Below are 15,188 nucleotides of genomic sequence, written 5' to 3' on the forward strand. Positions count from 1 at the left end.
ACACCCTCATCCTACAGCTTGGGCTCCTAGGAACGTAGAGGATGGCTTTGAGGGAAAGACTGACCTAACTGGGAGCCAGTAACATACAGGTGAAAGGTTACCATGTTAGTAGAGAGAAAAGATGACTAGGATTAGAGTCAGGAAACCTGGGATTCAAATCCCAGCCCTTCCTCTTCTTCAGAGGTCTCTGGACCTCAGCTTCTGCTTCTGGAAACTGTGGGGGTTCAGTTCACTTCCACACTTACAAAGGATGTTGTACTGGAGATTCTTTATCAGGTACAGGTCAGACTAGATGACCACTGAGGGACCTGCCAACTTGGATCCTGTGACTTTGGGGACTGATCTACACTATCAGTCCTTATTCTCTCCATGCTTAGTACATGCTGTACTGAGACTTTAAGCCTAAAGCCTGTACAGAGCTATCTTTTGATGCCCTTGCAATTGTCCATTGTCATTGGCAGTGAATGTGAATCTGCTGATTTGTTTTCCTACATGGAATAGCAATATAAACATGCCTGCAATGAAATCTTTCTAAATATAGGGTGTTTTTTAGCAGATATGGACTCAGCCAAAGTGGCTGAAGGGCTTCTTTCCTTACAAGCCCCATCATCCTTCATCAGAAACATGTGAATAGCGTCAATTCTATTATCTCTGTTGAGTAGCCTGATAAGTTATAGCTGTCAAGAATGTGCGTAAACACAGCCATGGGGGATTAGAGTGGCCACACACCCCCAGGATGGTCTAAGAGCTGTTGACATAGGGAGTAAATGTGCAGACATGAGGACAATGACAGCCAGAGGCCTGATGTCAGCTGCCTACAATTGCAGGTAGAAATGTTATTAGTCCTGGTGATGGTTATACCTTCTCCTGAGCCACAAGCATAGTGTACTCATTCAGAAATGGTTCACTGGTATTGTGTAAAGGAATTAGTGAAGCTTTTCTGCCTTCAGATCAATTTGAATTTCATTCCTTTCTTGCCTCATGTGTAATTTATGTGGTTTCTCATGTATTCTATCCATGACATCCAAACTCCAGGATTATGTATGCATTTGTGTGTATTCCCCAAGAGAATAAGGATGTCAGAGTGTATTGTCTGGTCTTATATGTGTTTGGGTTACAAGTGTAAGCTGATAATGAGATACATTACACCCCTCTACTCATCCTACAATTCAGCTATACTGGCCTTGCTCTTTATCACATGTGATACTCCATTTCCCACCTCTGTGCTTTTGCCCTGGCAAGGCCTGGAATGTTCTCCCTCCTCGTCCCTCCTTCTTCTAATCCCTGGTTTCCTTCAGGACTCAGCTCAAGCCCACCATTCCTGACTGCCCTCACCATTAGTGCCTACCCCTCTAAAGTTAACATGTATCTATCTCATATGTATCTTCCACATTCCTATACATGAACATATTGTCTCTCCCTTTCGAATGTAAGCTCCTTGAGGGTTAGAAGAATTTCACCTTAGTCTTTGTAATCCTAATTCTTAATGCAATGCTTAGCACATGGTAAGTTGTCATATAGGATCATACGGTCCTGAAAGGACCTTATCATATAGTTCAAATCCTTCATTTCATAGCCAAGGAAGATGGAAACAAGTGTGGTTAAGTGACTTGCTCAGATTACTCAGGTGGTAAATGGAACAGCTGGAACTCAACTCTTGATCTTCTGATGCCAGATGCAAAACCTTTCACTATATTATCCTGCCTCAAGTCAATTAAAAACACCACAGGAATTATGAATTACAATAGCACACACCAGGGTTATTTAGTTAGTGAACACCTAAGACCATTTTCTGTTTTCCCATCCCAGTAAAAGTACAGTCTAGTAGGGGAAGCAACCTTTAACCAATAACAACATGAATGCTATTGACTGGATTGAACATTATTGGAAAGACCACACTTTGGGAAAGGAATAAAGAAATAATGGAATCTACCTCATGGCACAGTAAAATGAATATTTTTCTGTAATAATTTTTATGTTGGACTCCATTCCATTTCTATTCTACATCCCATCAGTTTCCTTTTTCAATATGGTTCTCTCTATTTCACTCCTATTTTTGTGGTGAATTTTAGAAGAAATATTGAAAAATATCTGTGAAATGAAGGTATTAGATTAGATTATATTTAAGGTCCCTTTCAAATTCAAAACTCTACCATTCTATTATGGTGGGGGAGGGGTAGAAGGTAGAACAATTAAATTCAATAGACACATCCTATAATGTCCAGGTAACCAAGGCTTAAATTGTCAAACTCCAGTCAGTAGAACATGAGCAGCTAGTTGACACAGTGGTTAGCACCAGGCCTGCAGTCAAGAAGATCATGGTTCAAATCCAGCCTCAGACACTTACTACCTGTATGGCCCTGGGCAAATCACTAACCCTGTTTGCTTCACTTTCCTCATCTGTAAAATGGGCTAGAGAAGGAAATGGCGAACCACTCTAGTATCTTTGCAAAGAAAATCCCCAAATGGAGTCATGTAGAGTTGGATAGGACTAAAACAAATAAACAACAATCAGTGGAATAGGTAGCTGAAGTCAGGAAGACCTAAGTTCAAATCTAGCCTCACTTATAAACTGTGTGACCCTGGGTAAGTCACTTAACCTGTATCTCCCCGTTTTCTCGTCTGTAAAATGCAAATGATAGTAGCATTTACCTCACTGGTTAATATGAGGATAAAATGAGACAATATTTGTAAAGTACTTTAAAAAACTTTAAAGAGCTACATAAATGCTATCTGTTATTGTTAGTGTTAATAACATAATATAATAATATTAATATGTTGTTGCTGTTCAGTCATTTCACTCATGTCCAACTCTTTGAGACCCCATTTGGGGTTTTCTTGATAGAAATACTAGAATGATTTGTCATTTCCTTCTCCAGCTCATTTTACAGCTGAGGAACTGAGGCAAACAGGATTAAGGGAATTGCCTAGGTAAGTGTCTGAAGCCAGATCTGAACTCAAGAAGATAAGTCTTCCTGATTCCAGGCCCAACACTCTATCCACTGCACTACTCAGATGCCCACAATAAAACATAAAATATGATTTTTAAATTATTAATAATAGCAATAATTATAGCTAGCATTTATATACCACTTTAAAGTTTATATTATTATTAATAATAACCAATAATATCTTATTTGTAGGAACATTAGTGATTCTAAAGTCAGAGAACTTTGGTTCAAATCCCATCTCTGATGCTTATGTATGGAAGTCACTGGAAGCCCAGAACCTTATCTCTTTCAGAGATCAACTCTCTTTCACATGCTATCTGTGTGTGAGACCTTAGGCAAGTAACTTGACATTCCTGGGCCTCAGTTTCCTCATTTGTAAAATGACTAGGTTAGACTAGAAGGCCTCTGAGGTCCCATCTATCTAGAGATCACTGATTTGTCTATTCTTATATCAAAGTCTTAACCAGTAGATTTTCCAGACAGGACTTTGCTGCCATGCTATCTGCCTTCTCTCCATAGTGCCCTGCCAAAAAAAAAAAATTAGGATTCCGAGCAGAAAGAGAAGTATATTGGTCAAAATTACCTCTTCCTCTGCTCTGTGACTTTATTGTCACCCTCTCTCCTTTGCATCCCCAATTCCCATAATTGCATTTGGATACCTTGGGATAAACTCTAGAGAGGCTTCCAGGGAACTTCAACTTACTTTTTGGCCGCATATTCTTCCAGCAGATACCTTGTCTGAATATTGCGATATGACTGGTCAAAGTGTTTGTGTCTCTTCTGGTAGAAGGGGACTGCCACTGATGACATTTTTGCTTCTTCCTGGAAATGAGGAGTGACACTTCAGTGTTGCTTTAGTGAGGACTTTCAAATGCATCTGTGATTCTCTAGGCAATGGTATTAATGTACATTATAGCCATAAAATATAAGCCTGGTCTATCAAAAGTCATTATGATACTACTCTTTTATCCTTCCTTGGAATTTAGTTTCCCCACTTGTAAAATAAGGGTTGGTTTCATGATCCTACAAGATCCCTTTCAGTTCAATTAATCAATGAGTGTCTGGATATTATTAGGTTAAAAAAAATGAAAAAGGGTAGTATATTAATGAGCGAGGGAATGAGGGGGATTAGGCTGTCAAGTGGTTAATTGTGGGAATTGAATGAACCACACTGATTCCATATTGTGACTCAACTCTGAAGTTAGCTCAGTTCCTTTTCTATTAATTATGGTCTGGTCTAATTTCTGTCTCGTCAGAAAACCATTAGATTGTGGGAACTGGGAGAACACCTTATTGCATTGTTTAAACCTAGCCCTGCATGGCTGGTAAACTGGACCACCTCTACCTCCTGTTTAGAGACCTTTAACTAAGGACCTAGGTAATGCTAACCAGAGTCAGATGCAAAGAGTGATATAAGGAGTTTTCTCACAATTGTACATCTCAAGCAACCCATATGTCTTTTCTGAAAACTGGCCCCATCCTGATCAATCAGTTATTGTTTCCATGTTTCTTTGATTATGTACAGATACTTTGGGGAATGGGACACCTCCTTTTCTGATTTCAGGGAGTTGTACCTGTCTGCTCTCCCCCTTTCAACTTGAAAAGTCCCTCATCTTTCATCCAATTAGAAATCAGATTACCTAATATTATATTATCTCCTTTTAATGAATTGGCCTTAGTTGATTAATTGTTTTTAATGTGTAAAAGTCTGTCTCCACCTGTATTCAGGGTCCAGGCCTAAGCTCAGGAAGTCTAGTCCCAGTTTGTTGGGCTATTGCTATGAATCACTTAATAAATCAATATGCTTGGGAGATCGAACCTTTGTTTCCTCTGTCATTTCATCATTCACCCACCACATGAGATGAACTTCCATGGGATCCACCATCATTGCCATTTGTAGATACTTTCAAGAGTTCCCAGAAGCTCAGAGTATAGCTTCAGAGGAGTGGTAAAGAATCCAACAACCTAAGAAACCCAACTTTGAAATCTCAGGTCAAATTATTTTGGGTGGAACATAATTGTCAAAGTGGGAAGATAACATTAGGAGACTGTTTGATGACTGCACTAGGAGAGACAATTTATGTCAGACAGATAGCTAATAAGCATAGCTAGGACTAAAGCTCTCCAGACTCCCAAATTCGTACAACTTCCATTATACCATGCTGATTTCACTGGCTTACTTTTCCTTAATAATCACTCAACAAATGAATGCCTACTTAAGACTGTCTTAAGATATAGAGCGCTATTACCCACAAGAAATCTGATTTTTTAAACTCCAGTTGAAGCACATAAATATGATGAGCACAAAGGGCTATTATAGCTTTTTAACCTAAAATGGCATACTTCGTTTTCTCTCAGGTCCTATTGGTCAAAGGAAATGTGAGAGTGAATGACAAGAAGTGGAAGGGAGGATTGGGGGAGGGAGGACAAACATTAGTATTTGAGTAGTTCTCTGACATATAAAGATTACCATGATTTTCTAGCAAATTGATCCTGTAAGTTAGTATTCTTTGCATGGATTATTTACAATGTTATCAATGCCTTTTGTTTCCATATCTCAGTCTTTTCTGATAAATCCTTTAACCCTACCCCACATACACACACATACAAACATACATACACTGAGACTTTTTTTGTAACAAAAAAGTTCAGCAAAATATATTTTCTACATTTTATGCACTATTGATAAAATAATAATACTACTGAAAAATTATAAAATCACAGTAAGTTCCAAATAGATATGTGACCTAAGTGTAAAACGCTACACAATAAAAATAAAAATGGGAATAAAATGAAAGAGAAAATCTTTCCCAACTACAGCTAAGGGAGAATATTTCTGACAGAGTATACTATATAATCCCCTACTTCTCCAAAGTCAAGGAGAACATTTCTTCATCCCTTTTTCCAGTATCATTTTATTGGGTTTTTTTCTCATTTTTGATAGGGTATATTTGTATATATACATATTATTCCCATAGTTCTGTTTATTTCACTCTGTATCAGTTCATACAAGACTTCCCACTATTCCCTGAATTCTTATTTACCATTTCTTGTAATTTACATTACAACTAAATACTATAGCTGGTTAAGCCATTCCTCAATCAATGCACACACTTTTTTTTTATTTCCAGGTCTTTACTAACACAAAGATATTGATATTGACATTTTAGTGTTTATGTCTTTGACTTCCTTGAAAGCACATCTCTAGCTGTGGGATCTCTGGGTCAAAGAGAATAAATAGCTTAATTGCTTTCCTTATTTTCAAATAATTCCAAATTATTTTCCAAAATGGTCAGACCAATTTACAGCTTCACCAACAATGTATTAGTGTGCCTGTTTTCTCACAGCACTTCCAACATTGATGATTTCTTTTTTCTCATATTGCCAATTTACTGGGTATGAAGTTCAATGTCAGAATTTTTTAGAAATTTGTATTTATCTTATTAGTGATTTGGGATGATCTATATGATTGTTTAATGACTTGCAATTACCTTTTTTCAGTCATGTGAATGGTTTGTTCATATCCCTTGATAATTTGTCATGATCCTTGATCATATTTGTGTTCATTTCCTGTATATCTTCAAATTTGATCTTTATCAGAGATATTTGATGAGAATGTTTTCCCTACTGATATTTTCCCATCTTATCCTAGATGTACTAATTTTGTTTGTGCAAAAGTTTTAATTTTACATAATGAAATTGTATGTTTCCTCTTTTATGAGTTCTAGCTCTTGTTTGGTTAAGCATTCTCCCTAGTGGTGGTTGGGAAAGAAATTCTTTTGCATTTAATTTAATTTTAATTGTGTGATCTTTTACACTTATGTCTCATATCCATTTGGAACATACTGTGGTTTTATAATTTTTTTCAACTATTTCATATATAGAGGAGTGGAAATATGGAGAGCTTAATAGGATTGTTCCAGATGGCATGGAAGGTCTATGGCAATGCCAGCATTAATTCTGGATGCCATGTTTTCAGGAAAACATGGACAAACTGGGATTTGTCAAGAGGAGGGTAAATAAAATGGTGAAAGGAATGACAGTCATGCCATCTGTTGAAGGAACTTAGGATATTTAACATGGAGAAGAGATGACTTAAGGAGGACATGGCAGCTGTCTCAATTATCTGAAGGGTTATCACATCGAAGAGGGATCAGACTACTCAGAAGTGGAATGGACTGCCTGAAGATATTAGAATTGCTTTTATTTGCATGAGACCAGACTTATTTTCATTTGCTGCAGACTCAAGAACTAAGACCAAAGGTTGGCAGTACTTGAGCAGAGATTAGGTCACCCACTGTCAATGATGCTTTGGGTTTATTAATCTGGTATGGGTTGTATTAGATGGACTCTAAGGCCCATTCCAAGTTGGAGGTTCTCTGATCAGCAAGAGCTTATATTGATTTGACATATCCTTCGAGAACTCAGTCTCAACATCGCAATGTTACAATGGAATAACAAGACATTCTACTAATATTTGAATTAAAATGCATTATACAAGCAGTCTCCTTTTTTCCAGCAGATTTACCTTCTAAACAGGAGGCTACATCATAGAAGATAAAGAGCTCCAGATTCTGAATCAGAACACCTGGGTTTAAATCCTGCCTCATTCACGAATCATGTGATCTATGATAACAAGTCAATTTTCTGGGCCTTAATTTCCTTGTCTATATTGGACTAGATAATCTCTAAATCTGTAATCTCATAATTACATTTCTGATTATTTTAAAATGTAATATGAGTTTTCATTCCCATGTGGCAGTGGGAGGGATGGGGATGACCGAGAACTGCACTGGATAATTGGGGTCAGGCCAACCTTAAATTTATAATTTGCATCAGAAAAGCCACAAAGTGTATATAACCCAATGATTATATTTAGTTTCCCATTCTGAAGGACAATGCCCACGGTAAAAGGTCAGCATTATTCAAGCCTTCTGGAAACAGCTGATTAGATAACCTTAAAAAACCCTTGCCATACCTCCCACAGGCAGGCACATAATGAGCACTCAGTAAATACTTGTCAACTGAATTTGACACACTTTTAGTTTCACAAACAATGCGTGGACACACAGTTATTCAAATCCATACATAGAAGCAAGGGGTGTGCTTTTTAGCAATTAGGGGAGTAGAGCTACATTCAAAGAAAGTTTCCTTTTATTACTAGACACTTGGACAAATTATGCATTTATTCTTTACCTTGGTTTCTACACAGGCAAAGCATGAGCTTAAGGGGTGCCTCAGACGTCCTTTGACAATTACAGTACAGCGTGTCTTTACATCTTTGGAAGTAAGGTTGCACGTGCTAAATACAAACCTGAGTTCAATTCTAATCTTGAGCTCGATGGTTTAGTCTCAGGTTTCCAGACTTTATAGGAGGAATTCTAAGTAAGGTACAGGTTGGCCTAGATGGGCCTGTAAGGTCCTTTCCAAATCTTCCAATCAATGTTTCGTCTGCAAGTGTGCCTACATTTGGAGATTCACACTGTAGCACTGACCTCATCCTGAATTCCTCCCAAACATCCTGAGTCTGCTAACACACAGCTGCTGCTGCTATCATTTCTACCTCTCAGTTGACAGTCTGCCAAGCAGGACTTTAAAACTGTGTCTATATACAGAGAACAGTCCCTGCCATGGTGACTGCTGCCACACCCAGCCAAGTGCTATGGTAGTATTTTGGAAAAGGCATCTCCTGTAGTGTAAAACACAGAATTACTTTTTTATGACTAGAGGGGACCTTGAAGAGTATACAATACATACCCCCTTGCTTTTCAGGTGAGAAAATTGGTTTGCTCAAAGTCACACAGCCAATTAGTGGCAGGACCAGGACCAGAACTCAGATCTCTTGACTCCTAACTCAACAGCCTTTTCACCATACCACACTGACCACATGCAGAACTATACAATTTCAGATTTTATGGATAGTAGTGGAGAACCACAGAATGGTTCTGCCTGTGAGGAGAGACTATTCTGCCACTTATCCGCACTTCCTTTTCATCATCTGGGCCTTCTGCACCACTAAACCCCTTTTCAACAACTCTCTTTCCTGTTAAAGCCTCCTTTACCTCAACTCTCCTTCTCTGGGAAAAGCAATTCTAGATAGACATGAGACTGTCAGTTCTATGGGTCACTAGGAGATTTTGCTCATCAAAACAGTGACAGTACCTATTTGCTAATACAGGGTGTCCCAAAAGTCTTAGTGCAGTTTTAAGTTTTAAAAACTTTTTTAAGTTAAAATAACTTTTTAAGCTCTGAACTGCACTAAGGCTTTTGGGATATTTTTATCATTGAACTTTATGCATTTTCCCATACCATTAACATTTCAACAAACATATTTATTGTCTACCATGTGTGTATAAGTCACAACGCTACATGCTGGAGAGAAATAAGACATGGTTTTAACCCTCAAGTAGCTTACAATCTATTAGGAGAGATAAGGGAAAGATTCAAGTAATTGAAATAATAGCTAAAGTTTATATTGTGTTTTAAGGTTTACAAAGCGGTTTACAAATATGGTTCACACAACAACCTTGACAGGTAGGCGCTATTATTATCTCTATTTTACAGATGAGGAAACTGAGGCAAATACAGGTTAAATGAGTTGCCTAGGGACACACAGCTAGCAAATGTCTGAGTCAGAATTCAAACTCAGGTCTTCCTTACTACAAGTTCAGCACTGTATATCCACTGTGCCACCTAGTACTTGCCTCACAAACTAAACTAAAATATAAATTAGAATATGTTGCATACATAAGGACAAAGTGCTAAAGGTGACGTTAGTAGGGAGAAAGTATATCTAGCAGAGCAAATCAGGTTGTCAGTCACACTACCACAATTCAGGGCTAAGAGGGATATAAATGATCACTTAATATCATCTAGTTCTGAAAAAGCCACTTTACAAAATTGGGTTACCAGCCTTTTCTTGAAGACCATTCATGGAAGTGAACCTGTGACCTCCTGAGGTGGCTTTAATGGTTAAAAAACGTTTTGTTTTTGTTTTGTTTTGTTTCCCTTTAAAATAGCCAGAATTTGTCTCTTCATAGCACCCATATATTACAGTTAATTCTGCCCTCTGGGACCAGGAAGAACCCATGTAACTGCCTACTCTTGTAACAAGCCTTCAAGTACTTGAAGATAGCTATTATGTCTGCACTGGCTTTGCCAGTCTAAACAGCCCTAATTCTTTCAAACACTTTTAAATAGCATCATACAGGTAGTCATACCTGAAGTGGACCATGAAAAAGATAGAAAGGATTTCAATTGGTGTCATTTCTAAATGACCTCTTGGAATCAAAATGTTAGCAATGAAAGGGACCTTGGTGTCTGTTCAGTTGGAACTCCTCAGTTTTTCAGATGAGGAAACTGAGACTCAGAGTACTTAAGTGACTTGCCCAAGGGTACAGATTCCCTATATAGTGAAATCAATATTAAACATATCAGTAACAAACTGTTCTCAATAATCAATGACTATAACATTTCATTCTGGTACTGTAATTCTCTAACCTGACAGGGCCTTTCTATAAGTATCTCTAGGAAGTAAACTGAGCCTAGGACACACCGATTACTACAACTTTTTTTTTTCTATTTGGGGTGCCCAGGAAGTATATTCCCTATTCGCAGTAGATTTTTGCTCCTTCCATCAGAAAGGCTTTCAAAAAAATCAGTAGTTTCTTTCCAGAGTCAGGAATTGAACCCAACTCCCCCCAAAAAAACCACATTTTCACAATCTTGGTAGATAAAAGCTCTAAATGCATTGATCTGTATACATCATCCGACCTCTTCAAAATTATTTCTAAATTAGTTCCTATTCTTCAACACTAGCCATTCCAGCAGCTTCATCAACATTACAGGGAAGAAATAATTAACTTTTTACAAGCCTTTCTGAAAGAGGGAACAAAATGTAGTACAAATAGGGAATGTATCTCCTGGGTACCCTAAATAGAAAAGAAAAAAATAATAATAACATGTGGTTTCTAGGCTCAGTTTGCTTCCTAGATACTCTTAAAGAAAGCTCCAGTCAGGTTAAGGAATTACAACATCAGAATGAAATGTTACACTGTCATCAAATATTGAGGACTGTTTGTCAATGTTATGCTTAGCATTCATTCCACTCTGCAAGGAATATTTTAAGACTAGCTCTTCCATGCCATCTAAAGACAGAGGACAAGAATTGGGGCAATGGGTGAGAGTTATAGGAAGGCAGATTTCTCCTTGATGTAAGGAAAAACTTCCTAACTATTAGAGCTATGCCAAAGTGGAACGGACTGCCTAGCAACACAGCAGATTTCCTCTTCATTAGATGGCTTCAAGTAAACCAGCTGTCCAGAATGTTGTAAAGGGAACTTGTGTTCAGTTATAAGTTGGACTAAATGGCCTTTGAGGTGCTCAAAATGCTGATATTCTCTGGTTCTGTGATTCTGTAAAAGTATTTTAATATATAATTTTAAGGGAACTGCTAAGTATTTCAGTTTGATGAATATCAAAGAATCATTCACAAGCTGAGTTAGATAGCTATTCTCCCATGCTTACATGAAAGTTATGTGATGGCAGCCATGTGGGGGAACTCCTGGAATGGGAACTCTTTCACTGATACAGGTCACAATCCATTTTTGACTTATATCATAGGACCATAGCTTTAAGGCCAGAAGGGATCTTAGATGTCATCTAGATCAATATCTTCATTTTATAGAAGATAAAACTGAGTCCAAGGTCACATTGGCATTGCCCAAGACTGGATATGAACCCTGGCCTTCCTGAATCCAACACCCAGTTAGTATAAAGCTAAAAATCTGAATTTCAGTAAGTACACTGAAGGCCTAAGTGAAAATGTTATTTTGCAACTAAGACAATCTACCTCTAATGGATAATGAATATAATATTTCTGTAGGAATTTGAGCTTCACAAAGTAAATTTCTTACAGTCAGCCCATAAGGTAGGTTGTTTAATTAGGGTTATTTTTAATTTGCAGATGAGGAAAAATTCACGTTTGAAAGATTAAGTGGCTTCTTTATGTTCATAGAAGTAAGTGGCAGAGCCAGAATTCAAACCCAGTTGTTCCGACTTCAATTCCAACATTCTTTCCACTACACTATGGGTCACAGGATTCCTTATGGGTCTTTATTCACTTTAGTGAAATTCTTCAAAAATATTTTCCAAAAAAAATCATCATAGATGTGTGGCAATTATTGTAAAGTATAGGAAAAAATCATATCTTTAGAGCTGGAAGAGACCCCAAGAGGCCTCTAGTCCATCTTTTATTATGGTTGAGGGAACCAAGACCCAGAAAGGGGATATAACTCACACAAGGTCATGGGTAGTAAGTGTCAGAGCCAGGATTTTAATCTAGGATTTAACCATGACTCCCAGGCTCCTTCCACTGTATTTTACTGCCTCTCTTAATCCTCAATGATAAATTCCTTTGGGATTTGATGGCTGGCCTCAGGTAAATGACATTTTCCCAAACAGCTCTCAAATATTTTTCCAAATAAATTATCACTTACTAAAACTTTTAGAGCCATGTGTTGGGTGGTTTCAGGAATGTCTTCAACTAAGCAAGTGTAATTTTGCTATAAAGAAACTGAAATTTTAGGGTACATCACATATTCCACCTAAATGCTTAAGCAATGAATAACTGGGTAGAGCAAAAGACAGAATAATTTGTCATTTTCAGAAGAGGTACACTTTCCCAGTAACTGATATAATGCTTATATATTTCAGAAACTAAATGAATTAAAAGTAGCCACATTCTATATGATAATCGTCACTGGAGGGACTTTTTTGCATTAATGAAATAAGAGTCATTAAGAGTCATTGCAACATAGAGAATAGAGGGCCAGGCCTGGACTCTGGAAGATATGGCTTCAAGTCCTGCCTTTCATATATCCTATCCATGTGACTTTGACCAAATCACTTCACCTGTCAAAGCCTCAGTCAGCTCTCAAAGACCATATAGGTAAAATGAGTTGCAAATACGCAACAGTTAGAAAGAGTTTTCATACAGGAACATCAAGGAAAGCATAAGTCTAAACCAAAAATAAGAACAAACCTCCCCCCTACACACACACACACACACACACACACACACACACACACACACACACACACGAAACACCCTTAAGTTCACCTTAATTTAATGCCTACCTAATCCAAAATGCCCCAGCTTCATCTACTAAAGAGATTTACCAAGAATGCCTTTTAAAATTTTAGTTGTTCTCGTTTCTCTGTAAATACAACTATCTTTCTGACCAAGGAACAAAATATAAGAAATAATGTAAGATACAAAAAGTTAGTTGCTTCCAACCATTGGAACCCCTATTATCCTTCATTAGTGTCCATTCATTGACTCTGTGTGTAGTCATCCAATTTTACTATCTCTTTTTGCCAGGTATAGTTTCAAGAGATTACTTAGATTAGGCAAAGGTTCTATTAGAAGTAATTTTGCTGAAAATTTCAGACATATCTTAACACATCAAAAAGAAAGAAAAATCAGCCCTCTAATGGCCAGAATTTTAAGGTAGTTACTCGAAAAGTCTTAATATGGCCAAAGTACTACTCTCTTCCTCCTACCCCACTAAGGAGCCTAGACTAAATGATCTGTATTTCTTTTCTTTTCCTTTTTTTTTTGTCTGCTTTCCCATCCCGTGTCAAAGAGGAATAATCTAAGTCCCCAGGTGGCAACACAGCATTCTACTTTATATTATTTTTTACTCTGTATTCTCCTAGGAAATTCTGTCATTCAGACAATTGCAGCAAAATTCCAAATGCCATCGTCTGTCTAGAACCACCTATAAGTACTGTAAAGGGTGCAAGTCCCCCAAATCAAGGTATAGAATACAAATTAGAGAGCCACTGGAATGTTGAAATAATAATGACCGTCACTGTGGAATATAAGTAGACAAATATTTATTTAAACCTGGTCAAAGAGTTTCTATCCACCAAGGGCCTTCAGAGCTTCTCTTTCTGTAATGAATAAAACATTTCTAATAATGTCCCCCATACATGCTTGAAGCATACATACCCCTCATCCTTGCTTACCCTGAAACTGGTCAGGCTTGCCACTATGATAGAGATTTATGTAAAAAGCATTCATCCAAATTATTATTTGATCTTACATGAAATCAAGTTTGTAGGGTGGGAGGGGTAAGGAAGAAAAGAAAAGAAAACTTACCTAGTGATAAATCTGAATAGCCCAAGAGACAAGGAGATCTTCCCCACCCAGCTCACCAAGCTCTAGCTGAGGAAAACAAAAATAATTTCTGTCTTGAAAGCTCCTGCCCATTCCCTCCCCATTTATGGCCAGAGAGTATGCTATATATAGAATAGAAGGAGTTCTTCTCCCCAAATTAACATCTACATAATAAATCCTAGAACTAATCTTAGGTAAAGCAGATCTTTTGGATTCTTAATTATTACAAATTTTCCCCCAAGTTGAACACACTTCAAAAGAGGGGAAGGGTGGAAGAAAAATAAATCATTACTGTACCCCCAACATATGTGTTCTTTCTTTCATAAAAGATTATAATAAGGGAAGGGAATTGTCAGAGATAAAAAAAAAAGACCACTTAAAAAATTTTTTTTCTAAAACTTTAATTGTTAAATGTGAATTCATTGCTGAGTTTTAAGCCCTCTAAGCCAAATGTCAGTCCCTCTGATTTAGACACTGTGGTTCCCTGGCGTGTAAAATGACACTCTTGACGAGTCTTTAATGACTGTTTGAATTTCAATAAACATTATTGCCATTTGTTAAGCCATGTCAGACAAATAAAAAATCCCTCTGTGAATCAGAAGAGGGAGAGATTCCAATTTCTGGCCATAGTTTGCCGAATTCAAATGTTTTTCAAGTCATCAGTATTAGCATCACCTGCTTTCATCTCACATTAGTTTGTGGGGTTTTTTTAAAGAATTTTAACCAGCAAGATCACCTGCACATCATGAAAAGTTTCTTTTATTTATAGCTATTGTCACATACTGTATCTAAACTGAGACATGTAATGTGTCTACATTTATATACAGCATGTATGCAGATATAAACAAAACTATTTGTACATTCATTCAACAATATATCTTAAGTGTCTATTAAATGCAAGGATAGCTAAAATACAACTTAGAATGTGAAAAGTCCCCTAAGAGGTACAAAACACAATTAAATTTATAAGAAAGAAGAGCTTACTTCCAGGTGAGAAGACCACAGAGAAGGTGGTATCAGAATTATTCCTTGGAGAATAAGTGGGGGAACTCAGT

At 37.3% G+C, this 15,188-nt stretch overlaps 1 protein-coding gene across 1 annotated transcript in view; it reads right to left on the reverse strand.

Annotated features, from left to right (window-relative positions):
- MYOM2 (myomesin 2) overlaps positions 1-14,225 on the reverse strand; it is a 160,563-nt gene extending 146,338 nt beyond the window's left edge. Inside the window, 2 exon segments of the mRNA XM_020973014.2 lie at positions 3,655-3,773; positions 14,116-14,225. Of these exon segments, the coding sequence (XP_020828673.1) occupies positions 3,655-3,761 (107 nt within the window). The 5' untranslated portion in view covers positions 3,762-3,773; positions 14,116-14,225.
- Between the last annotated feature and the right edge of the window lie 963 nt (positions 14,226-15,188).

This window comes from Phascolarctos cinereus, unplaced genomic scaffold, assembly GCF_003287225.1.
Source record: "Phascolarctos cinereus isolate Bilbo 61053 unplaced genomic scaffold, phaCin_HiC Scaffold_2;HRSCAF=192, whole genome shotgun sequence".
NCBI lineage: Eukaryota > Metazoa > Chordata > Mammalia > Diprotodontia > Phascolarctidae > Phascolarctos > Phascolarctos cinereus.